A 25,684-nucleotide genomic window follows, 5' to 3' on the forward strand; every position below is an offset into this window, starting at 1 on the left:
TTTTAAAATCCCAACTGTCAGGCCCTTTATTTTCAGTGCCTTCTGCATGGAAAATCACACCTCCAGATATTCACCTAATCCTACTTTATTTTCATCTTAACACTTATCAGTACCTGAAATTGTATTTTTTTGTTTGTTCATGTTTTCATTGTTTGTACCGCTACTAGAACAAAAGCTTTTAGAAGGATGAGACTTTGTCTTGTACAGCAGGGTATTTGCAGGACATAAAATGATGTCTCGTATGAGACAGGTATCAAATAACAATCTATTCATTGATTTGTTATTGACAATAAATCCCTGTCCTTCCAGAATTTATAATCTTCTGTCTGCCAAGTAAAGGGCTTTCAGGAACCACTTTATTATGGGAAAGCTCAAAATACAATCCGTCACTATGAATATATTTTAAAATAAGTGGTATCGCCTTTCTCTCAATTATGAAAAAGACCCATGATCACTGGAGAATAATTAGAAAATACAGAAATAAAAATCACTCATAATCTCATTTAACTGAGATAAATATTTCAAAATGATGATGACTTTCCATTCTGGTATTTTTTTCAGGAATTATGTGATTATACTATACGTTCATACATTTTTTTACATACTCTTGAAGGGAACCAGTCCTTTCCTCTCCTGCAGCAACTCATACAATAAGAAATCTCCCCAAATCTCCAGATTCTCAGACAAGCATTGGGGAGAAGTAGCTCCTGCCTCTTCTATGCACACACTCCATGGGAGGAGAGGGATTCATCTGATTGCTGACAAAATGAGAGTCTGACATTCGTCCTTTCCTGTTTCTCCATGAGGCAGGATTCATGTACTTAAAGATTGTTGTTGAGAAGTGAGTCCTCACCCTTGGCTCTCAGACTCTCATGCCCTAGGTAGCATGGTCTAACATTGGGGTCTAAGTAAGGAGCTCCTCTCCATACTCATCACCCCCATTAAGTCTCAAAGTCAAGAGTTGTAGGATGTTAGAGGAGGTTCCCACTAAAGTTCACTTATCCAATTTCACTTTATCAACAATTAAAAATACTGTGCCTTACATCTCAGCTGGCTACTGTGATTATTTCTCTATAGGTTCAGAATATAGAAGAAATGGTGGTAAGTGTTCGCTCTCACTGCAAATCCTACCCATGCTAAATACTCATTTCTGTAACCTGATTTTCCTGTTGAAACTTGTTACTTTTTTTTTTTTTTGAATGCAGCTACCACATTTGAGATATGTCACTTCATGACAGGTTGTTCCCTCTACCAATGGATGCTCCTCCTACCTTTAGCAGCAGGTTTTAGACTCCTGCTTTCTGAGAAATGCTAAGCATCTTGATAGCTGTGTAGCTGCAATAACATTGGGTAGAAAGAAGACGTGTTGTTCTTCCTTTCTCCCTCATCCCACCCACACAGCCAAATCAATTTTATTCATTTGAAGACTAACAGTCTCTCCTGAATTATGTTTGAACACAACTCCAGTAGCTATGTAGTCATTTTTAGTATTTTTATTCCATTTTTTAGTTCATCTCCCTGCAATCATAATCTTACTACTGTTACATTTATTTTAATTCTGTTTAAGGATTTATTTGCAATTTAGACCTGGAGCACAAACATTACTGATTTATTGATATTATCGATTCAGCTCTTCCTCCCACACCAAGTAGCTTAAATTAAAATAATCTGAGGATGAGAAACATGACTTAATCTTGCATGGTCTCAGAGTACCTCATAAAAGACAGTGGGTAGCTTCTTCCTGGCCATAGTGGGAAATAAATGGTTAGAACAAAAATCAGAAACAAAACAGGTCTTCCCAGATCTACGTTACATTTTCTTGGTTTGTTTCAATAGCACCCTGTATTTTCCTAATGTAACCCTTCATTAAACTTTATTTTATCTCTTTACTGTAAACTCTACTTTACTGGACCACAAATTTTGTGAAGGCAGGGAATTCATCTCCTTTGTTTAAGCCTCGATTCCAAGTGCTACAGTGCCTGTGGTTTAAAAAACGTTTTAAAAAATATCTGATGAATGCATGAATGAATGAATGCTAGGTGGAAGTAAAGTAGTAGGAAACATGGAATTGACCAGAGAAAACACATGAATCAGGCTTCAGAAACCAGACAGAACAAGACAGGAAGGACTGGCTGGTATCTTCTCGGAGCTCCATTCTCCTAATAGCTCCTTCACCTAATCACCAACACCCGTAAGTGGGGATGAGAAAAGGAACCTCTAGGCTAGAACAGATGCTACTTGCAACTAGGTATAGAAAGGAAAGTCAAAACCAAATAATTTTTTAAAACAGCAAAAGTACTAATGAATAAACACATCCAATAGTATTTTTGGCAAAACTAAGAAAGTCTAATAAATAATAAACCAATAATCTAATAAAAGGAAAATGCAGAAACTAGGGAAGAGCCAAACCATGGATACAGGTATTTTTTCAATTGCTAAGCATATAAATTATGCCCTGTGCTAATGAAATTAACTATACAATGAAATGAATGACTGTGTGTGTCAGAGGGACCAGGGAGTGGTTAAAGCCAATAAAGACTCATGAAGTAGGAAACCTTAATCAATTAATAACTATGGAATATATTCAGAAAGGTTTTTGGAGATTTTCTTCCAAAAGCACATGTAAGTTTATACTATGAGTTCTTCCAAACAGTCAAGAAACTGTCTATCAATTCTTTATAAATTACTCCAAAGCATGAATGCAGCTGGAAAGATTCCATGTTGATTTCCATAAAGATTTTTCCATAAAGATTTCCATATTGATTTCATATTGATTTTCATGGTACTATAAGGATAGTACCATGCTGATATGAAAACCTGGAAAATATAGATCAATATCCTTTATGAATACTGATGACAAAATTATAAATGAAATACTAACAAAAGAAAATTTGTAATAATATGTACTCAATAAAATTCACCTAAGGGATTTGAATCAAATTGGGGGAAGTCATGTCACTAGATGTCAAAAAGTTATTTTTAAAAATTCATCATGCAGCTATGATTTTAGAAAAACAAAACTCTTTGTCAATAATTTTCAAAAACTTTTTTTTTTAATATGTTGAAAAGCACCTGTCCCAAATGCTGAATCACTAAAGAAATTGCCATTAGACTGGGAATAACATAAATATATCATATAAGCAAATAATGAGCATTCATTATACATAATATTATTTAATATAAGTTCAGGAGTTTTAACACTGCATAAAGATGTAATTTTTTTTTTTTTTTTTTTGGGTACGCAGGCCTCTCACTGTTGTGGCCTCTCCCGTTGCAGAGCACAGGCTCCGGACGCGCAGGCTCAGCGGCCATGGCTCACAGGCCCAGCCGCTCCGCGGCATGTGGGATCTTCCCAGACCGGGGCACAAACCCGTGTCCCCTGCATTGGCAGGCGGACTCTCAACCACTGCACCACCAGGGAAGCCCAAGATGTAAATTTTTTAAATGAGTTCTATAGTTGAAAAGGAGGAAACAAAATTATCATTATTTTCAGATAATATGAGTTGTCTACTTCAAAAACCTAAGATAATCAACTTACGTATCATGGAAATATGTCACTAGAAATAAATGTAAGTGACACGAATGGATCAAAATGAATATAAAAAAATTCAATGCCTCCTACTCCCACCAAAATGGCTAAAATTAAAGACTGACCACACCAAGTACTGACAAGAATGTGGAGCAATTCAAATTCTTATGAATGGCTAGTAGGAATGAAAAGGACACAAGCACTTTGGAAACAACTTGGCAGATTCTTAAAAGTGAAACTTATATTACCAAACAATTCATACATCCCATTCCTAGGTATTTAGCCAGAAGTCCTGAAAATGTATGTCCATACAAAGACTTGTACATGAATGCTCATAGCAGCACTATTCATAATAGCCAAAAATTAGAAACAACCAAAAGTCCATCAGCAAGTGAATGACAAAAAGAATTTGGTATACCCATACAACGGAATATTTTTCAGCCATAAAAAGGAATGAATTATTGATACATGCAACAACATGGAGGAATCTCAAAATCATTATGCTGAGGCAGAGGAGCCAGACAAAAGAGTAGATCTTGAATGATTCCATTTATATAAAAACCTAGAAATGCAAATTAATATATAGTGAAAAAAAGCAGATGAGTGGTTGTCCAAGGAAGGGGGTAGGGAATGGGATGGGCTGCATAGGGGCATGAGAAACTTGGGGCAAGGGGCGGTGCTGGAAATGTTTCGCATCTTGATTTTGGTAGTCGTTTCATGAATACATACACCAGTCAAAACTCAACAAATTGTACACTTTAAAAATAGATATGGGTTATTGTACATAAATTATTTATCAACAAAGTTACAATTTAAAAAATACAACAGAACCTTCTGGACAAGGAAATCCAAAGATGAAGAGACACTTACTGTAGTACATCCCCAAACTAAATTGTCTAAAGTCCTTTAACTCCCCTCCTCTAAATGTTCTATTGACTCTTATTTGCTTATAGACAGTATGTTTCATTATAACAATTATTCAATAATAAAATGTAAATATGTGAAGATATAAATATTTATGCAACACCATTACTAATGACCTTACTAATTTATTCTCCATTTCTCCCTTATTGATTGATTGCGGGTGGGGGAAAGAGAAAGAAAAAGAGAGGGAAGAGAGATTGAGATTAACTTTCCTGAGATGGCCATGGCTAGCTAGAACATTTTATTTCCTTGACTCTCTTTCAACCAAGGGTAACCACATACCATACAGTTGGTTGGGAGAAGAGGGTGGAAGTCTTACAGCTGGGGCTTCTAGGAATATTATTGTTTTGCTGATAAAGGGGGACATGCTCAGTTGACACACATTTTGCCCTTCATCCCTTCCTTTTCCTCCTGACTAAAGAGCATGAATGACAGCTTGGAGGTACAGCAGCCATCTTGCAACTGAGAAAGAAAAAAATAAAATGCTAAAGATAGTAAAGCAAAGGAGAAAAAGTACCTGAGCCAGTTCTGCAGTACCAAGCCCATTTCCATTGCTACATGAGAAAAAGTAATCCCTTAATAAATTTCATGCAGCTATAGGAAATTCTACTAACTACAGCATTTGTTGAGTTGGAGGGAGAAATAAGACTTCTATTACCAAACCAATCACATGCTGTTGTTGCTGATATGTGATTTAAACATCAAGTCATCAAGTCTCTCATTACACACTTGATGAAACAAGTCCAGAAAAATGAAAATTATTTTCTCAACAGGACACAAGCAAGAGAGTCAAATCCAAGCCTCTTGATTTCCAATCCACTACCATTTCTACTGTGCCTGCTGCCACACTAAATTCAGAAAAAACTACTTACAGAGAGCCTACTCTGTACCAGGTACGGTGCTTGGTGATATATGGAAGCAAACATGTATAAGACCATGTTCCTTTCCTATAAGAGGGATGAAGTATACACAAAGAGATAAGACTACACCATACTATGAAATAGTAAAAGTAGCTGTAAAACAGAGCTAGAGAAATTAGCCCTATTACATTATGAACCATGATCTCTAGAACAGAAAAATACGAACAGTATAAGCCAGTATCATACATAGTAAGTGATCTGGGACACTACATAATGATCAAGGGATCGATCCAAGAAGAAGATATAACAACTGTAAATATTTATGCACCCAACATAGGAGCACCTCAATACATAAGGCAAATACTAACAGCCATAAAAGGGGAAATCGACAGTAACACAATCACAGTAGGGGACTTTAACACCCCATTTTCACCAATGTACAATAAGGAAACACAAGCTGTAAATGATACATTACAGAAGATGGACTTAATTGATATTTATATGACATTCCATCCAAAAACAACAGAATACGCATTCTTCTCAAATGCTCATGGAACATTCTCCAGGATAGATCATATCTTGGGTCACAAATCTAGCCTGGGTAAATTTAAGAAAACTGAAATCATATCAAGTATCTTTTCCTACCACAACGCTATGAGAGTAGATATCAATTACAGGAAAATATCTGCAAAAAATACAAACACATGGAGGCTAAACAATACACTACTTAATAATGAAGTGATCACTGAAGAAATCAAAGAGGAAATAAAAAAATACCTAGAAACAAATGAAAACGGAGCCACGACGACCCAAAACCTATGGGATGCAGCAAAAGCAGTTCTAAGACGGAAGTTTATAGCAATACAATCCTACCTTAAGAAACAGGAAACATCTCAAATGAAAAACCTAACCTTACACCTAAAGCAATTAGAGAAAGAAAAACAAACAAAAAAACCCCAAAATTAGCAGAAGGAAAGAAATCATAAAGATCAGATCAGAAATAAATGAAAAAGAAATGAAGGAAATGATAGCAAAGATCAATAAAACTAAAAGCTGGTTCTTTGAGAAGATAAACAAAATTGATAAAACATTAGCCAGATGCATCAAGAAAAAAAGGAGAAGATTAAAATCAATAGAATTAGAAATGAAAAAGGAGAAGTAACAACTGACACTGTAGAAACGCAAAAGATCATGAGAGATTACTACAAGCAACTCTATGCCAATAAAATGGACAACCTGGAAGAAATGGACAAATCCTTAGAAAAGCACAACCTTCCAAGACTGAACCAGGAAGAAATAGAAAGTATGAACAGACCAATCACAAGCACTGAAATTGAAACTGTGATTAAAAATCTTCCAACAAACAAAAGCCCAGGACCAGATGGCTTCACAGGCGAATTCTATCAAACATTTAGAGAAGAGCTAACACCTATCCTTCTCAAACTCTTCCAAAATATAGCAGAGGAAGGAACACTCCCAAACTCATTCTACGAGGCCACCATCACCCTGATACCAAAGCCAGACAAAGATGTCACAAAGAAAGAAAACTACAGGCCAATATCTCTGATGAACATACATACAAAAATCCTCAACAAACTACTAGCAAACAGAATCCAACAGCACATAAAAAGGATCATACACCATGATCAAGTGGGGTTTATTTCAGGAATGCAAGGATTCTTCAATATATGCAAATCAATCAACGTGATACACCATATTAACAAACTGAAGGGAAAAAACCACATGATCATCTCAATAGATGCAGAGAAAGCTTTCGACAAAATTCAACACCCATTTATGATAAAGACCCTGGAGAAAGTAAGCATAGAGGGAACTTTCCTCAACATAATAAAGTCCATATATGACAAACCCACAGCCAACATTCTCCTCAATGGTGAAAAACTGAAAACATTTCCACTAAGATCAGGAACAAGACAAGGTTGCCCACTCTCACCACTATTATTCAACATAGTTTTGGAAGTTCTAGCCACAACAATAAGAGAAGAAAAAGAAATAAAAGGAATCCAAATCAGAAAAGAAGAAGTAAAGCTGTCACTGTTTGCAGATGACATGATACTATACATAGAGAATCCTAAAGATGCTACCAGCAAACTACTAGAGCTAATCAATGAATTTGGCAAAGTAGCAGGATACAAAATTAATGCACAGAAATCTCTAGCATTCGTATACACTAATGATGAAAAATCTGAAAGTGAAATTAAGAAAACACTCCCATTTACCATTGCAACAAAAAGAATAAAATATATAAGAATAAACCTACCTAAGAAGACAAAAGACTTGTAGGCAGAAAATTTTAAGTCACTGATGAAAGAAATTAAAGATACAAATAGATGGAGAGATATACCATGTTCTTGGATTGGAAGAATCAACATTGTGAAAATGACTCTACTACCCAAAGCAATCTATAGATTCAATGCAATCCCTATCAAACTACCACTGGCATTTTTCACAGAACTAAAACAAAAAATTTCACAATTTGTATGGAAACACGAAAGATGCCAAATAGCCAAAGCAATGTTGAGAAAGAAAAATGGAGCTGGAGGAATCAGGCTTCCTGACTTCAGACTATACTACAAAGCTACGGTAATCAAGACAGTATGGTACTGGCACAAAAACAGAAAGATAGATCAATGGACCAGGATAGAAAGCCCAGAGATAAACCCACGCACATATGGTCACCTTATCTTTGATAAAGGAGGCAAGAACATACAGTGGAGAAAAGACAGCCTCTTCAATAATTGATGCTGGGAAAACTGGACAGGTACATGTAAAAGTATGAAATTAGAACACTCCCTAACACCATACACAAAAATAAACTCAAAATGGATTAAAGACCTAAATGTAAGGCCAGACACTATCAAACTCATAAAGGAAAACATAGGCAGAACACTCTATGACATAAATCATAGCAAGATCCTTTTTGACCCACCTCCTAGAGAAATGGAAATAAAAACAAAAATAAACAAATGGGACCTAATGAAACTTCAAAGCTTTTGCACAGCAAAGGAAACCATAAACAAGACCAAAAGACAGCCCTCAGACTGGGAGAAAATATTTGCAAATGAAGCAACTGACAAAGGATTAATCTCCAAAATTTACAAGCAGCTCATGCAGCTCAATAACAAAAGAACAAACAACCCAATCCAAAAATGGGTAGAAGACCTAAATAGACATTTCTCCAAAAAAGATATACAGATTGCCAATAAACACATGAAAGAATGCTCAACATCATTAATCATTAGAGAAATGCAAATCAAAAGTACAATGAGATATCATCTCACACCGGTCAGAATGGCCATCATCAAAAAATCTAGAAACAATAAATGCTGGAGAGGGTGTGGAGAAAAGGGAACACTCTCGCACTGTTGGTGGGAATGTATATTGATACAGCCACTATGGAGAACAGTATGGAAGTTCCTTAAAAAACTAAAAATAGAACTACCATATGACCCAGCAATCCCACTACTGGGCATATACCCTGAGAAAACCATAATTCAAAAAGAGTCATGTACCACAATGTTCATTGCAGCTCTATTTACAATAGTCAGGACATGGAAGCAAGCTAAGTGTCCATCAACAGATGAATGGATAAAGACGGTATGGCATATATATACAACGGAATATTACTCAGCCATAAAAAGAAACGAAATTGAGTTATTTGTAGTGAGGTGGATGAACCCAAAGTCTGTCATACAGAGTGAAGTAAGTCAGAAAGAGAAAAACAAATACCGTATGCTAACACATATATATGGAATCTAAGAAGAAAAATGTCATGAAGAACCTAGGGGTAAGACAGAAATAAAGACACAGACCTACTAGAGCATGGACTTGAGGATATGGGGAGGAGGAAGGGTAATCTGGGACAAAGTGAGAGAGTGGCATGGACATATATACACTACCAAACGTAAAACAGATAGCTAGTCGGAAGCAGCCTCATAGCACAGCGAGATCAGCTAGGTTGTTTGTGACCACCAAGAGGGGTGGGATAGGGAGGGTGGGAGGGAGGGAGACGCAAGAGGGAAGACATATGGGAACATATGTATATGTATAACTGATTCACTTTGTTATAAAGCAGAAACTAACACACCATTGTAAAGCAATTATACTCCAATAAAGATGTTAAAAAAAAAAAGTAAATGATCCGGTGTTAGTGCCCATATTAGAGAAACATCCCTTTGGGTAGGAATAATCAGAGATGTTTGTATAAAGGAATGATGTTTGATCTTCCTTGAAGGCAAGATTGAGTTAAGATAGGCAGAAGTCAATGGGGAGGACATTTCTAGAAGGGATAAATGCCTTTGGCAAGAAGTGGTAGTGAGAATGGCCAAAAAACATCTTGGAGAAAATGAAACAGTTTAACTACAACATGGGTACATATAATTTTTATATAATATATACACAATATACATAATTCTAAATCACAAGGAAATGAGCAATAAAGTATGTTATGATTGTCTATTTCAATACCCAGGATAATGCTGGACCATAGAAGATGGTCAATAAATGTACAAATAATTCGTTCACATAGTAAAGGTATATTAATGTGCAAACCAAAAGATTATTGCAGACTCTCTTTAGCCAGAGATATCAAAGCATCCTTTATAAATCCTCCAAGCTTATATAATCCATTTCTCTTCCCAGATAAAAATGTAAGTTTTAAGGACCACTGAAAACTGGTAGAGTTACCTAGGTAACCCATTAAGTAAAAGACATGAGAATTAAATTCTGATTGTTCCCTTTACTGCCTGCCTTTTGAAAAGAGGCAATAGATATAGCATCAAACCTTCCACTTAAAAAGCAGATAAAAAGGAACAGCTGACTCAATTCTGATATATCTAAATATCTACTTATGATTTCAGTCAGCTTTCTTTTGAGCCTTTGGTTATTTTTAAAACCACCTTCCAACCATGGCCAAACGAGTTCACAATCCTAAGAACTAGCTAAGATCTATACAACAGCAGTTACTTGAGTATTTTAGACTAAAAAAGAATTTTAAGGTTTTCTGAATGACCCAGATAATTAGATAAAAAAGAGAACCCACTTGTACTATCTACTAAACCATACCTGCCAAGATGTTTAGATAATGGCCAAATATTGCTAATCTATGTGTATTTGATGTGCAGAGTGGCTATCTAAAGAAAAATACTTCTTTGAAAGATGGCCACATTACCAAATCATCAAACATCAGGATAATCATTGGAAAATGTCGAATGTGGTTGATTCTGTTGCTTTCTCTCTGGTACTTTGCCCTCTTGTTGGATAAGGGTGATCACAAGGTGACATACGGAAAAAGACAATGTCTGCTGGAGGCCAAAGCTTATGGTTGAAAGGAGGAAAATATGTTTCCCTAGATGCTGAGAAAAAGTTGACTTATTTGACGTTTTTCTTCATTGGAATTCTTTGTGTTGATACACACTAGAGTTTACTGTTAACACTTTTTTTAATTAAAAAAAAAAGCAGCTATTCAATCAAGAGACTATTTTTATCAAAGCCCATGAAGCCAGCCCTGTGTGTGTGGTTCTTTCTATAGAAATTATCACTTTCTAATGACAGATGCCATGTTACCTTGTCATGGGGTACATCTGGGTCCTCCTATGAGACTGTGAACCCATTCAAAGTTTGGGGGTTGCAACTGGTTTTGACACTAATTGTCAAAAAGTGTCAAAACAAAGCAACATTCAGCCAGATAGAGGTTGGAATTATGACTTATCATCCAAGTTAATACTGAAAAACATCAGGACATAAACAGAAGTTTGAATTTGACCTGCAACCCCCAAACTTTGAATGGGTTCACAGTCTCATAGGAGGACCCAGATGTACCCCATGACAAGGTAACATGGCATCTGTCATTAGAAAGTGATACACCCTAGAGGTTACTTTACTCACCCTTCAATGGCAGAACTAGAAAGCCCAAACTCACTCACAGGGGCAGGGCTTTGAAGCCTAACATTACCAGATGGATGAAAGCTGATGAGAAAGGGTACATCCCCTCTGCCAGCAGGCAGGTCCCAAAACAGGAAGGAGAGGGCTGAACTGTATGCAACACTAGTCATAGGGATCCCACCCTGCCCAGGACAGCAAGGGACCTGCAGGCAGCCATGAGTGTTACTCTAATAAGAGTCCCTCCATATGGAAACAAAACACAAGGGAGGAAAAGTTCCACCCCTTTCCAACAGTGGGCAGCATTCATAGCTAAGTGGGTTTTTGTTTGTTGTTTTTTCCTGTCTCCAGTACCAAAAACAGTGCTCTGCTCAAAAAGTACTTATTAATAAAGGTTAACCGTGAATGGGATGACGTCCAAAGAGAGAGATCAGTTTTTAAAGTCAAGCTTGAATCCTGCTTCTGAACCTCTCCAGCTGTATGCCCTTAGACAACTAATTGAACTTTCTTGATTTCATCAACTGTAAAATCCAGATGGTAAATACCTAGCTCACAGGAGTCTCATGAAGGCTAAATGTCTCAAGAGTTTATCCCAATGCTGGTGGGAGCAGAGAGGTGCTCAAAGCTGTGAGCTCTCCTCCTCTTCTTTCCCCCTAATAAAATCTGCTCTCAGAAAAAGAAAAAAGAAAAATCTGGTACAAGGCATCTTTTATGCTCCCATCAATGAGTTCTCCTCTTCCGGGACCATTTTTCTTCTTAAGTCCTTTCACCCAGTGTAACAAAGCTTAGTTCAGTCAGGTGTGGTCAAGGAGCCAAACAAGAGGGACTTAGAATAAGGGCATCATTCCGGAAGTCAGGGCCTCTGGATTTTTCTGTCGTCATTATTTTCTGTGCCTCCTCCCCTGTACCATGCCTAATCCTTTGTTTCTGAAGGGCTGTCATAAGGACAAATGTCTCTTAAATGGCAAGAGGGACATGAAGGATAATGAGGAATAAGAAAAGAAGTAAGAAAGATCTGGGCCCTGATTGCCTTGCTGCTTAAAACAAATGAAATGGGAATCAAGATCTGTGACTTAGCACTTCAATGTTTATAGAATTGAAACTTAACGTGCTTGCTTTTAATTGCTCCTTAATGGCATACAGAATTACTAGACATTAAATCACTTTAGAGGAGTGCAGGCAGAGTTACTTTATCTGAGTAAAGTCACCTTCAGTTTTTGACGCTAGCCACTAGGCAGCCTAAATGCTAGAAGATGTCACAATTATTTGTTTTGCCTGAAAAATATTCCCAAGTAGTTAGACCCCACCCACTGCCGGATGTCCTCAGAAAAATTAATGACCAATTGCAGGTGCCATTTTGCCTGAGGTACATAGTATGTATCGACTTCATTGTAAGGAAATGGTAAGACAAATTGGAGATGCAAAGGGGACTTCAAGACCTATTTAGAATCAGCTCTATAACACAGCCTTTGGGAATAGGTAGGGCTGAATTTGAACCCCAATTCTGTTTTCTTACATTGCATTTGTATAGTAAATCTATCATGCATGATCCACTTACCCAATCCCTATATCCCCTAAGAGTTCCAAGTGAACAGTCCCTTCCTTACAACACTGAGAAATACACTGGGGAGCAGAGCACCATCCTCTTTGAAAAGTGGATGTACTTTGGAAGGTAGGAAACAATGCTATTGAGAGGACTCCCTTATTACAATGAAAATGATGAGACCCCATGGCGGCACTTAACCACCAGCTGCACAATGGCACAGCTGGCAATAATTTGCAGCATGGAAAAGAGGACAGCTTGACCCGAAGGGATCTTTGGCTGATACAGTGCATGTTATCAGGTGAACAGTACCCCCTGGAATTGTGCAACAAGGTAGTCCCTCCCTAGGAACTGGTATATGGTAACCCACTAAGATCCCAGTTCATCCATGTGCCACAAACAAACAAAACTCTAGTATGTTAAACAAAACATTAAGGCTTCTCATCTAATTTCCATATCTTAGTTCAAAAACAGTGGTGTTTATCATGAGAGCATATCCTTTCCAAATTGAAAGAAAAATCGTTGTGCTTTACACTTTCTAACTACTAAAATAAAAGGCAATATTTAATAGTCTTATTTCAATTTTGGAAACATCACACACATCCTATGGATGTACTGCCCCCATTTACTTAATTAACCTGTATGGCTACCAGGTCGAGAGGAACTTAGGAAGAACTCCAATTCAAGCACCTCTGCCATTTGACCTCTACAACTCAATAGATCCAATGATGCCCTAAAATGTCTGTGGCTGGCAAGGATGCTCTATGGAGTCTATTACAAGCCTTAGAAAGAGAATCACAGTGAGTATGGAGGCAGATTCATGCCCCTTTTGGTGGGTAGCTATTCTTTTGAAAATAGTTCTTGGCTTGCTGTTGGACTTCTTTAGAGACTGAACACCTCACCATGAAAGAATAGGGAACTGTGTACCCTAAAAGAAACCTAGTTAGGTGTTCCCAGCAGTATCCATGATCAAGTGGAAGCTATAATGTACAAGATTAAGTAAGTACAAGAGGACCCTTGGAGACACAAGTAATTTGCATAATTGGTTCTCACTACAAGTGTGCCTGTCCCTAAATGCCCCCTAAGGTACTATCATGTTTTCCTCAATCCACTCCTATGCCCTCATGAAGAATTCCCAATAACCAACCGAGTAAGGAAAAAAGTGACTTACAGAAGACTTTGCATGATATGCTGACCTGAAAGTAGAACACTGTGATGTTATAGCCTCATTTAATTGAGGCCTGAAGGACAGTTCTGTAGGAAATGCTCCTAGTTGGTAAAACTACAAGAAGTACATCTCACAGTCTCCTGTGCATGGAAAGAATGAAGGCCTGAGATGAGTCTCTGTATCAGTTCATGGGTAATAGCTACATGAATTGACTGTGTTGAAGAGGAAGAAATTTTCCTCTACCCTTCTAGGTACTTCTGACTGGTCTAAGAAATAAACTGACATGAGACAGATTAACAGGAAAAAAATCAAACAGAAGTTTAATAACATGTATATGTGGAAGAGACCCAGGAAAATTGAGTAACTCACCAAAATGGCCAAAACCCTCACCTTAAATACTGTGTTCAGCCAAAGACAAGAGAGGATGTTTGGGACTTCAAATGGGGAGGAAGGCAATTCACATGGAGATGGAAAAGCAAATGTTTGGTAAATAATTATTTGCTGGGCCATACAGAGACAATGGGACACAGAGAGGAATTTTAACAGGCTTTGCTAGATTCCCCTCTGTCTACCATATTTAATTCATATTATACTTATCTATGGGGATAGCTTTCTTCCTGGAATAGATCCTCTATCTACAGTCTTTTAGGCAGTTAGGGGGAAGGTCAAAGTTTCTTCCTGAGTCTTTTAGGCCTTGACTGTTTCCAGCTCAAAACAATCCCTATACCAAAGGGACATTTTGGGGTGGCAAAATAGGCTCCCCTACAGCTGGTAGCAGAGTCAGAATAAATAAGTTTTAAGTTTGGTAATAAGATTTGTGAAAGAAATATGTGGATGAGCCACTCATTTAATGAGCTCAGAGTATGACTATGTATGGCCACATAAATGTTAACTACGGGGTCCCCAGGGTGGGGGAGGAGAGCAGAGGAGACTCTCGCTGACAAGGTTCATAACAATGGTCTCCTCTATGGATGTCATTTCACCTCCTTCCATAGCCACGGCAGTGATTGCTCACACTGCTCATGAACAAAGTGGCCATGTTGGCAAAAACAGAAAATGTTCATGTGTAGAACAGGAACTTCCCCTCACCACATCTGGCCTGGCCTTTAAAAGAGCTAAGTCTCGCTCTCATCAACAATAACTGCTTGTAAACTTGACATGGTATCACATCCTAGGGTTCTGAGCCTACTACCTGGTAGTAGAGAGAGCATGGGAAATGTACACAGGCGTTCCCTGAGTCACACTTCTGTTAGCAACACCATCTTTGGATTTCCTAAGAAAAGAAAACTTTAAAGAATGATGCAGTGGCCTATAGAAGACTCAGATAAGCACCAGATTGGAAATGTCACCTTGAGAAGCTAAGGATATGAATGTGCTCTGACAAGCAATCAACATATTGTGCTATTTCCCTCAGAGTCAAACAAAACCAATGGATGAAACTGGAGCACCTTTCACTGTGACATCAATTGACCTACTTACAGGGACTTCCCTGGTGGTGCAGTGGTTAAGAATCCATGCTCCCAATGCGTGGGGCCCGGGTTCGATCATTGGTCGATCATTGGTCAGGGAACTAGATCCCACATGCATGCCACAGCTAAGAATTCACATGCTGCAACTAAGGAGCCGGCAAGCCACAACTAAGACCCAGGGCAACCAAATAACTAAATAAGTTTTTAAAAAATTGACCTACTTACAAAAAAAATAAACAAATTTATGGTCTCTAGGACTCCAGACTTTGCTTATTTACAGGTCTGAGTGCCCAAGAGAGTAATTCTTCCATTGCACTTAAAGTTAAAACTGCCATATGGCCATTTGGGGATCCTTATGTTACAAGATGTTATGTTACAAGATGGACAGGGTTATTAACCATAATTACCAATGGAAAATTGCTGCTATATGATGAGGGCAAAGAGAAACATTCTAGACCACTGAGGATCATTCTGAGTACCTTCTAGTGTCTCCAAATCCACTGTAAAATGTTTGTCTAAGACTAAAGCAACCCGTATAGGAAAGTCCAACAAAGGCTCAAATACCTCAGGACTATAAACTTAGTTCATCCTGTCAGGTGAAATATCCCAACCAGCCAAGGTGTTTTTCCAAAAAAAAAAAAAGAAAGAAAGAAAAGAAACATGAAATGCATGATGGAGGAAGGGAATTATAACACCAATGGCCTCATGACCAAGTACAGAACTGAGATTCCTCTTAGCTCTGTATTTTTGGAGTATGTTGATGGTGGTTAGATTTATCACTTAGTCCATGGGTTATAAAATATCAAGGCAGGACTGTGATTCAGCTAAGGTAAGAAAAAATAAACCCAGACGTGCATGTCATAACTGACAAGAGTTTGTACCTCCCCTTTGGAGAGCATAAGATGGGTCCAACTTGGTTTTGTAAAAGATGGTTCCACATGTTAAAAAATCAGCACATTGCGCTACTACTGTTGTTTGGAATTTTGCACATGGAAAAGAATGTGTACAAAGCACCCCAAGGATGGAAGTGGCAGACAAATCAGATCAGCTCATTTATCACCCACTCCCGTTTCCTTTTAGGATTGTACCATATCTTCCTGTACTTTAGAAACAGGATAACATATTTCCAAGTCTTCTGCAAAGAGGGTTCCACTCAGCAGACTGCACTGCACAAGTCTTGCAAGAGGGAACTGAGCAGTGTGAGATGGCAAACTCACATAGGGAAACAAGATCTCCTTGAAACTAAAGCAGTGAAGACATCTGGTTCTCTGGGGTAGCTTTGATGGAGGTTTCACTCCGGCATCATGAGTGCAAGTAGCAGATGGCAGTGGCAGTGGGAGTTCACCTAGAACAGTTACAGAGTGTGCCTGGGTGATTCTCTTTCTGTTTTGCTCTTGACGGTGTAGCAGGCAAGGCTAATTCCTTGACCATCCTGAATATTGGGTATGCTACTAAATATTTTTTTAATAAACCTCTAACTAGAGTCTTCCTGTTACTTATAATCATGAATCTTGACCGAGAAAATACTTGCTTACATAAAGGGATTATTTTAAATTTATAAATTTTATATTTTTGCTTAATTATATATCACAAACAGAATTATATAATTAATATTTTTCTTAAAAACAGTTGAGATGAAATTTTGATATAGTAAAATGCACAGACCTAGGCCCTGAGTTTTGACAAACATCTACAACTGTGTAACCCACATCATTATCCAGAAATGGAATATTTCCATCACCCCAGCAAGTTCCTTCACAGTAAATCCTCCCTCTCCAAAGGATACCCCACTCATTTCTACTACAATAGATCAGTTTTGCCTGTTCTAAAATTTCTCATAAATAGAATTACGCAGCAAGTACACATCAAGGTCTGGCTCCTATCTTTTAGGATAATGTTTTTGTGATTCATCCATGTTTTGGTGTGTATAGTTGATTATTCAGTTTTACTGCTGAATTGTATGAGTATGGCACAATTTGCTGATCCATTCGCCTGTTGACAGACATCTGAGTCCTTTCTATCCCCTGAGTATTACAAATAAAGCTGCCATAAATATTTATGTATAAATCTTTCTACTGACATAAGTTTTCATTTCTCTCAGCTAAATACCTAGGAGTGAAATTGCTGGCACATAGAGTAGGTGAATGTTTAATATGAGAAGAAGCTTCCAAACTGTTTGCCAAGATAGTTGTACCATTCTACAATTTCACCAACAATGTCTGAAAGTTCTAGATGCTCCATATCCTCACCAACATTAGGTTTACTCAGTACTTTTTAATTTTAGCTGTTCCAGAGGGAGTACAGTGGTATGCCACTGTAGCTTTAATTTGCATTTCCCTGATTATTACAGTACTGACCACATTTCCATGTGTTTATTGGCCATCTGTATATTTTCCTTTATGAAGAGTCTGTTCAATTACTTTCTGTATTTTTAAGTTGGGTTGTTCACAAGAGTCCTTTATGATCTGGATATAAATCTTTTGTCAGATATATAAATATAGATATACATATATAGATACAGATAGAGATATAAAATATGTTCTCGAAGTCTGTGACTTGCATATTCATTTTCTTAACAGTATGCTTTGATGAATGGAAGTTTTTAATTTTCATAAAGTTCAATTTATCATTTAGTGTATACTTACTAATTTCTGTGTCCTGTCTAAAATTTCTCTGCCTACTCCAAGATCACAAGTATATTCTTCCTGGGTTTTTTTCTAGAAGCTTAACAGTTCTAGCTTTTATGTTTATGTATATGATTAAAATTGAATTAATATGTTGTGTAAGATGTGTGATAGGAGTCAAAGCTCATTTTGTTTCATGTGGATATCTGGCTTTTACAGCACTGATTGGTAAACAGAATTTCTTTTTGTATTGAATTGTTTTGGCACCTCTGTGGTCAATCAAGTGAATATGTATGTGTGGGTTTATTTTTTTCCACTGTTCTTTTTGTCTACACTTATACTAGAACTATACTTTCTAGATTATTATAGCTTTATAATAAGTCTGGAAATTCGGTAGTGTAAGTCAAATTTCTTTCTTTTTCAAAATTCTCTTGGTTACTCGAAGTCCTTTGCACTTCCATATAATTTCTTAGAATCACCTTGTCAATTTCTATAAAAAAACTTGCTAAGATTTCAATCGAGGTTGCATGGAATTTATGGAATATTGGGGGGATAATGGTATCTTAGCACTACTGGATCTTTCAGTCTAATATTATATCTCTCCTCTTATTTAGTTCATTGCTCAGAATTATCTTATAGTTACTAGTTTATGTCTTCCACATATACCATTACATTTATTTATAAATATTTAATGTTTTTGTATTATTGAAAATGGTATTATTTTATATTTTCCCATTATTCATTGGTAATAAATAAAAATACAATTAATTTTTGTATACTGTAACATTACTAAATTCACTCACTGTGTTTCTTTTGTGGTTTATTTGTAGATTCCCAGCAAAAGTCCAGACCGTAGATGGAGATTTCCAGGACTCCTTCAGAGCACTGTTCTTGACCTGTGAGATAGATAACCTTTCCTGCCAGGCCAACTCCATGTTATGTCCTATATAAGCCTGAGCTCTGACCCCATGTTCACCCTTGGTCCTTGCTCTGATAAATAGCTTGGGATCTCAGTTTCCTACAAAATGAGACTCCTAACTTACTGTTAAACTTTTCCCTCCTAGGAAATGAAGACCTATCTATGGTTCCCATTCCTATGTCTGGATCCACCCTGGAATTGTGGACAAAACTTTCTGATGCCAGTTGTTTCTCTGTATTTCTCAATGCCACCCACCCTAAAATCAACATCTCTGTGCTCCATTTACTCATAAGTAGGCTTCCTACAGTCCACCTCCAAGTACTTTGATTACATTCACATTTTAAAAAAACCTCTTATATCATAAAAACCTTCATAGCAATAACCAAAATTCATTTTTACACCTTCAATCACATCAGAGACATTCATACATATTGAACACAGAATAAAAATTTACAGGACAGAATAACCTAATTTCAATACAGTTTGAAATTCTTTCTTGTTGCAACAAAGACTATCTTTGCTTGCTGCAGGTGAGCTATCAGAAAAAGAAAGTCACTTTTATTGAACTCACATTTCATAAAACCTATCTATTCCATGTAAGAAAAAGAATTCCTTCAATGAGAACAGATTCAAGAGAGGTTACATTTTGCTTGGTTGTACATATTTTGTGAATAAAAGCATATATTTGCATTTTATTTTCTTACTTTAATGGTACAATATTTATAATATTGTAGCATAAATCAGTGGAGACTTGTGCCTTTATTGGGTCTGCCTATTAACAAAGTTTTCTTTGGAATACAGCTACATACGTGGTGGAGATCTCATTAATCCTTAAGATGGTAAGGTAAGGTGTATGTACCTACACAAATATTAGCTAACTCTAGGCAGCGTTCTTATCTTAGGGTTTGCATATCTTTTTGTGATGCGCAGACGTAATCCCAGTTTCCTCTTATTCCCATACTTTGCCCAGAGCCATATGGAAGATCTGAAAAAGTCAATAAGGAATAATGGAAAAACATGATATATTGTATATTTTAGTGGCATCCCCACCTTACTCACACACACACACACACACACACACACACACACACACACACACATGCAAAACACCTATAAGCAGAATCATCATTAATCTGTTCTTAACACAGGCAACAGGCATAAAACATGCATTCACAGGATGGAAGCATGCCAGCACTCCCTCTGGCACCGTCTGGTGACCTTTTTTAGCCAGACCAGAGGATATAGTACAGAAATCTCAAGTTAGAAGGTGGTTGGTTTTCTTGCTTGCTTGCCACCAATGGCAACCTGAAATGTGAGGTAGACACCTCTATAGATTCTCTAACCAGGAAACATGAAAATTTACCCTGTTTACTTTATTCCCTCAACTTCTGCCATGTATCCTAGCCTTTCTTTCAAGTTTCATCTGAAATGTTGCTTCCTCCATGAAAATACTTCCTGATCTCCCAGAGCAAATGTGTGGACTCTGAAGGTGCTTTATATAAATCATAAGATAAATAAGAGTTAATATGGAGGAGGACTTGGAAAGATCTATGGGATTAGAAAGGGCACTTCACCCAGAGGGAGTCAGGGAAGATTTTCTGGGTCAGTGGTATCTAAACTAACTTTTCAAAGATGAAAAGAGTTAGGCCAACTGGTGACTTGGTTCTACACATCATTTACCTTAATTTCTTACCTGATTAGGTACTGTGCACTAAACGCTGTGCTAAGTACTTTCAAAGCTTTATCATGCATTCTCTGCTTTATAATTTTCTTTTACTCAGGATAAAAGCTATAGATTGTCCTTGTGTTCTCTCTCATGCCCCACTTACAAGCCATCAGAAAATCTTGTTGACTCTTCTGTTAAATCCAGATTCCAATCCCTTCCCACCACCTCGGCTACTACCATCCTAACCCTAGCACCATTCTCCCTTGACTGGATGACTGCAATAGCCTCCGAATTCATCTCCCTCATCACCATGGCTCCTGCCTCTCCCTACATTTACTATTATACTTCAAACTTAAGTCAGATGATGTCACTCCTCACTGAAACTCTACAACGTCCCACCCCCTCACCCTCAGAAGAAAGCCAAAACCCCTACAATGCCTAAAAGATCCCACACAACCTGATCTTTCCCTTTCATTCCCTACCTGATCTCATTTCTTAAAACTCTTCCCAGCACTTCTGCTGCCCCAGTCTCACAATGGTCTTCTTGCTCTTTTTGCAGAATGTCAGACCTGCTCCCTCCTCCGGCCTTTGTATTGGCTGTTCTCTGTCCCTGAACTGCTCTTTCGAAAACGTGCACTGGCAATCTTCCTCATCTCCTTTGCTCAAATGCAACTTTCTCTCTGAAGCCTACCCTGACTACTATATTTAAAAGTGTAGCCCCCTCCCTACTCCCTATTCCCAGATTCCCTCTACTGTGCTCTACTTTTCCTTTTTCCTCCCATATCATTCATCAGCTTATCACATATTACACAATTCATTTCTTTATCACATCTATTGTTTAGTTTCAATCTTCTTCCCCTGGAAACTAAGCCATATAAAGTCATATATCTTTGTCTATTCTATTCACCAATATATACCAAGCATCTATTACAGTCTTTAGCATAAAGAAGACACTCAACAAATATTTTTCTGTTGAATAAATTAAATAATTTAATCATTTCAATAAGCCCATGAAGTAGGAACTCTCTTACACTATTCTAAAACGATCATTAACAACATTATCCACTCACAGCCAGTTATTGGCAAAGCAAAGATTCAAATACAGCTACGTTCCAGAGGTCAGACCCTCAGTCCTGGCTCCCAGTCTGTTATGCATCCTCAGTACTATCCTGTGATCCTTTTAGGACAGGGATGGTATGTTTTCTACACATCTTGCTATTGCCTCAGTGATATACACAGTAGTTCGCATACAGTAGGTGCTCAACAAACAGTCATGTAACTGTGTTTGGCCTGCTTGTCCCAAGCAACATGACCTTGATAGCCACAGTGCCTTTCTGAGTTGGCTCTTACAACATTTGCCCTAAGAACGTATTATGCTCACCTAGGAGTCACAGAATGATGTGAGCAAACAGAGGCCCAGAGAGGTCCAGGAGCCTACCCAAGGCTATGTAGCTACTTGGAGAAAAAGTCAAGACTGAGACCCAAATCTTCAAACTCTGCAGCCATTTCTCCTTTTGTGATTTTAATTTTTAAATACAGACATATCTATACCCTTCAAGTGCAAGTTAACGAAGGCAGGGACTGTTCATCTCTTCTGTGTGCCTTGCAACAGATGTATCCCAATGGTAGGTATACCAAGGGTATTCAATAAATATTTATTTCCAACAAGGCCCAAGCTGGACAGGCACAAACAGGAGAACCAACACAATTTACCTGATAGTCAGAGATAATGAGGGGAAGTGAAAAATGAAACAGCCTCAGGAAAGCAGCTAATAAGCAATCAATTTCACCTTTAAAAGTGATCACAGTTTCAGAGGTGGAGCTGGGAATTAAATAGAATTGGGAAGATTTTTTGATCAATATTCTCCATGGTTTTCATTTTAATTTAAAGGGAAAAAACAGCAAGGCCTTGAGCAAGACTGACAGATTGCTACTTGATCAATTCCATCCTTGTCCCAGTTGTAAAAACAAAACCATAAATTATACTAATTCTTATTTGGCTAAGTGATTTTCAGCAGCATGGGTGAATGGTGACAGCCCAAGTAATCACGGATTCACCACTTCACACAGCCCAGAGTCACAGTATTGGCTGTTCTCCCTTCTGGGGCATTGTCCAAAAAAAAAACTGTGGCCCTCCCAGAGTCAAACTGAAAACCTGTTAAATAATTTAAGTTCTCCATTTGTGTTCAAATAACTTTTCCTCCATTTCTGCAAGCGGCTTTAGAATAATGGCATCAATTCTAATGATTGATAAGACGTGGCCCGATACTATGTAACTTTGTAGCTTAATTTTTCCCTCTACTGAATGGCTTTTGACTTCTGCAAAACTAGAAAGTTTGCTTTGGGCATATGTTTATCTCAGAGGCCTTTCAGACAGTGCCAGTAACCATAAGCAGATACCACTTGCCTAACAGGAAAATGTTACACAGTTTTGTAGCATGAGTAACTAAATTAAATCTAAAAGGAGGGAAGAGGGGCAGAGTCAAGATGGGGCACTAGGAGGACGTGGAATTCGTGTCTCCTCACAACTAGGGCACCTACCAGGCACCGGTGGGGAGCCATGGACACCTAAGGGGACAACCGGAGGAACCCCCAAAGACCAGGTAGGATGTGGGGCATGGGGGGAGTGAGCGGGGAGGAGAAGTGGAGGCAGGACGGGACTGGCGCCCTTGAGGGGCAGCTGGGGGAGGGGAAGGGATCCCACGCCCTAAGGGGGAAATTGTGGGACCACTGAAGGGCAAAGGATCAAAAGGGAGCGTGGCCAGGTTTCCCCTGCCCACCTGGGCCCCCGGGGAACCTGCTGAAATCCCGGGCCTGATCCTCTGCCCACTGAGGCCCCCTCCAGCAGCGGGTCCTGAGGGAGTGGGAGGGAGGGGAGGAGGAGCAAAAATAAAGGCCAGACCTATGGGACCGGCACCCCTGAGGGGCAGCTGGGAGAGGAGAGGAGTTCCTATAGCCAGAGGGACCCACCCACGGTTAGGGGTCCAGCAGTGACAGGGGAGACCCTGGGGGAGACAGTGGAGGAGGGGTGCGAAGGAATGGAAAGGAATGCAGCGAGTGCTTTCCCTGTCCACTTAGGCACCAGGGAGCCTGTTGGGCTCCCAAGCCTAATCCTCTGCCCTCAGAGCCTCCCTCCTGCCGCTCAGAACCCGGGCCCCACCCCTACAACCCCACCCAGGGCCCCGCCTCCACACTCGGAGACCCCCTCTGAGAACCCCTCCAACTGCGCTGGGCCTAAACCCCACCCACACACCCTCACTCAGGGCCCCACCTCCACACTCCGGAACTCCACACTCCAGACGCCCTCCTTTCCATGTGCTGCCTCTCCCCTTCCACGTGCAGGTCCTAAGCAGAGGCCCCGCCCCAGGCTTGAACATCACCCCCCAACCCACCGAGGTCCCACCCCACCCTAAACCCCATCCCTGCCTAATTTCTACCCCGCCTAAACTCCACCCCCATAGCCAAGGCTTTTGTTTTTTCTTTCCTCTTTTAGATTGGGGTTTTGTGTTACCTTGTTGATTCACTGTTGTTGATTCTTTTATATTTTTATTTTTCCTAATAAATCTTTTATTTTTCTATTTTATTCTTTATACTTCGTTATTGTTCTCTCCTTTTGCCTTGTCCCCACCCTTTTGTTTTCTCTTGTGGTTTTATTTTACCTTGTTGCAGTTGTTTCAATTATAGCTTTATTTTTCCTAATGTATTTTTTTAGCTTTCTAATTTTATTTTGTTTTTTATTTTTTGATATTACACTGGTCCTTTTTCTCTTTCTTCTTTTTTTTTTTTTCTTACTACATCACAAAGCTTGTGAGACCTTGGCTCCCAGGCCAGAGGTGAGGCCCGAGCTCCTGTGGTGCCAGCTCTGAGTCCAAACCACTGGACTAACAGAGAACCTCAGGCCCCAGGAAATATCAATCAGAGAGAGGGCTCCCAGAGGTCCTCATCTCAGCACCAAGACCCGGCTCTATCGAACTGTCTGCAAATTACAGTTCTCAACATCTCAGGCCAAACAACCAGTAAGACAGGAATACAGCACCACCCATCAAAAAGAGAGAAAGAAAAAAAAAATTAATCAGCAAAAAATATTTTACAGACCAAGGAGCAAGGTAAAAACCTACAAGACCAGGTAAATGAAGATGAAATAGGCAACCTACCTGAAAAATAATTCAGATTAATGATAGTAAAAATGATCCAAAATCTTGGAAATAAAAAACCTTTTTTTTTTTTAGCCAAGATAAATCACTTTTATTTCTATAGGAAAGGGAGGATCTAAAAAATATATATAAATTACATTAGTAACACAACATAAGAAAAAAATAGGGGAAAAAAACCCAAATAAGTCTGTAGGATGCTACTCTAACCTGTTTATACAAAGGTCCTGCATCAGAAATTCACAACCCTACACACTTCTAAAAATATATTTAGATATTTACAGAAGTGGTGGGCTTGTTTTTAAATTGCTTTTTCGTAAACATATATTAAAGGTGAATAGAAATACTCTCTCTCTGCCCCCTCTCCAAGCCCCGAGATTTAACAAGGATCTAGAAGAACTAAAGAGCAAACAAACAGTGATCAACAGCACAATTACTGAAATGAAAAATACTGTAGTAGGAATGAATAGCAGAATAACTGAGGCAGAAGAAAGGATAAGTAAGCTGGAAGATAAAATGGTGGAAATAACTCCCAGAGAGCAGAATAAAGAAAAAAGAATAAAAAGAATTGAGGACAGTCTCAGAGACCTCTGGGACAACATTAAATGTACCAACATTCGATTCATAGGGGTCCTAGATGAAGAAGAGAAAAAGAAAGGGTCTGAGAAAATACTTGAAGAGATTATAGTGGAAAACTTCCCTAACATGGGAAAGGAAATAGTCAATCAAGTCCAGGAAGCACAGAGTACCATACAGGATAAACCCAAAGAGAAACACACCGAGACACATATTAATGAAACTATCAAAAATTAAATACAAAGAAAAAATATTAAAAGCAGCAAGGGAAAAGCAGCAAATAACATACAAGGAATCCCCATAAGGATAACAGCTGATTTTCCAGCAGAAACTCTGCAAGCCAGAAGGGGGTGG

The 25,684-nt window shown here is 38.5% G+C and overlaps 1 protein-coding gene across 1 annotated transcript; it reads left to right on the forward strand.

Annotated features, from left to right (window-relative positions):
* The first annotated feature begins 383 nt into the window (after window positions 1–383).
* On the forward strand, window positions 384–19,493 carry LOC149749128 (uncharacterized). Its single transcript, XM_089911249.1, is given in 4 exon segments — window positions 384–754; window positions 756–841; window positions 18,849–18,916; window positions 19,017–19,493. Coding segments are annotated over 4 exon segments (630 nt in total). The 5' UTR covers window positions 384–526; the 3' UTR covers window positions 19,265–19,493.
* Window positions 19,494–25,684: the final 6,191 nt, after the last annotated feature.

This window comes from Delphinapterus leucas, chromosome 5 (assembly GCF_059928025.1).
Source record: "Delphinapterus leucas isolate spDelLeu-1000000601 "Yukka" chromosome 5, BTC_Dleu_Yukka2, whole genome shotgun sequence".
Lineage (NCBI taxonomy): Eukaryota > Metazoa > Chordata > Mammalia > Artiodactyla > Monodontidae > Delphinapterus > Delphinapterus leucas.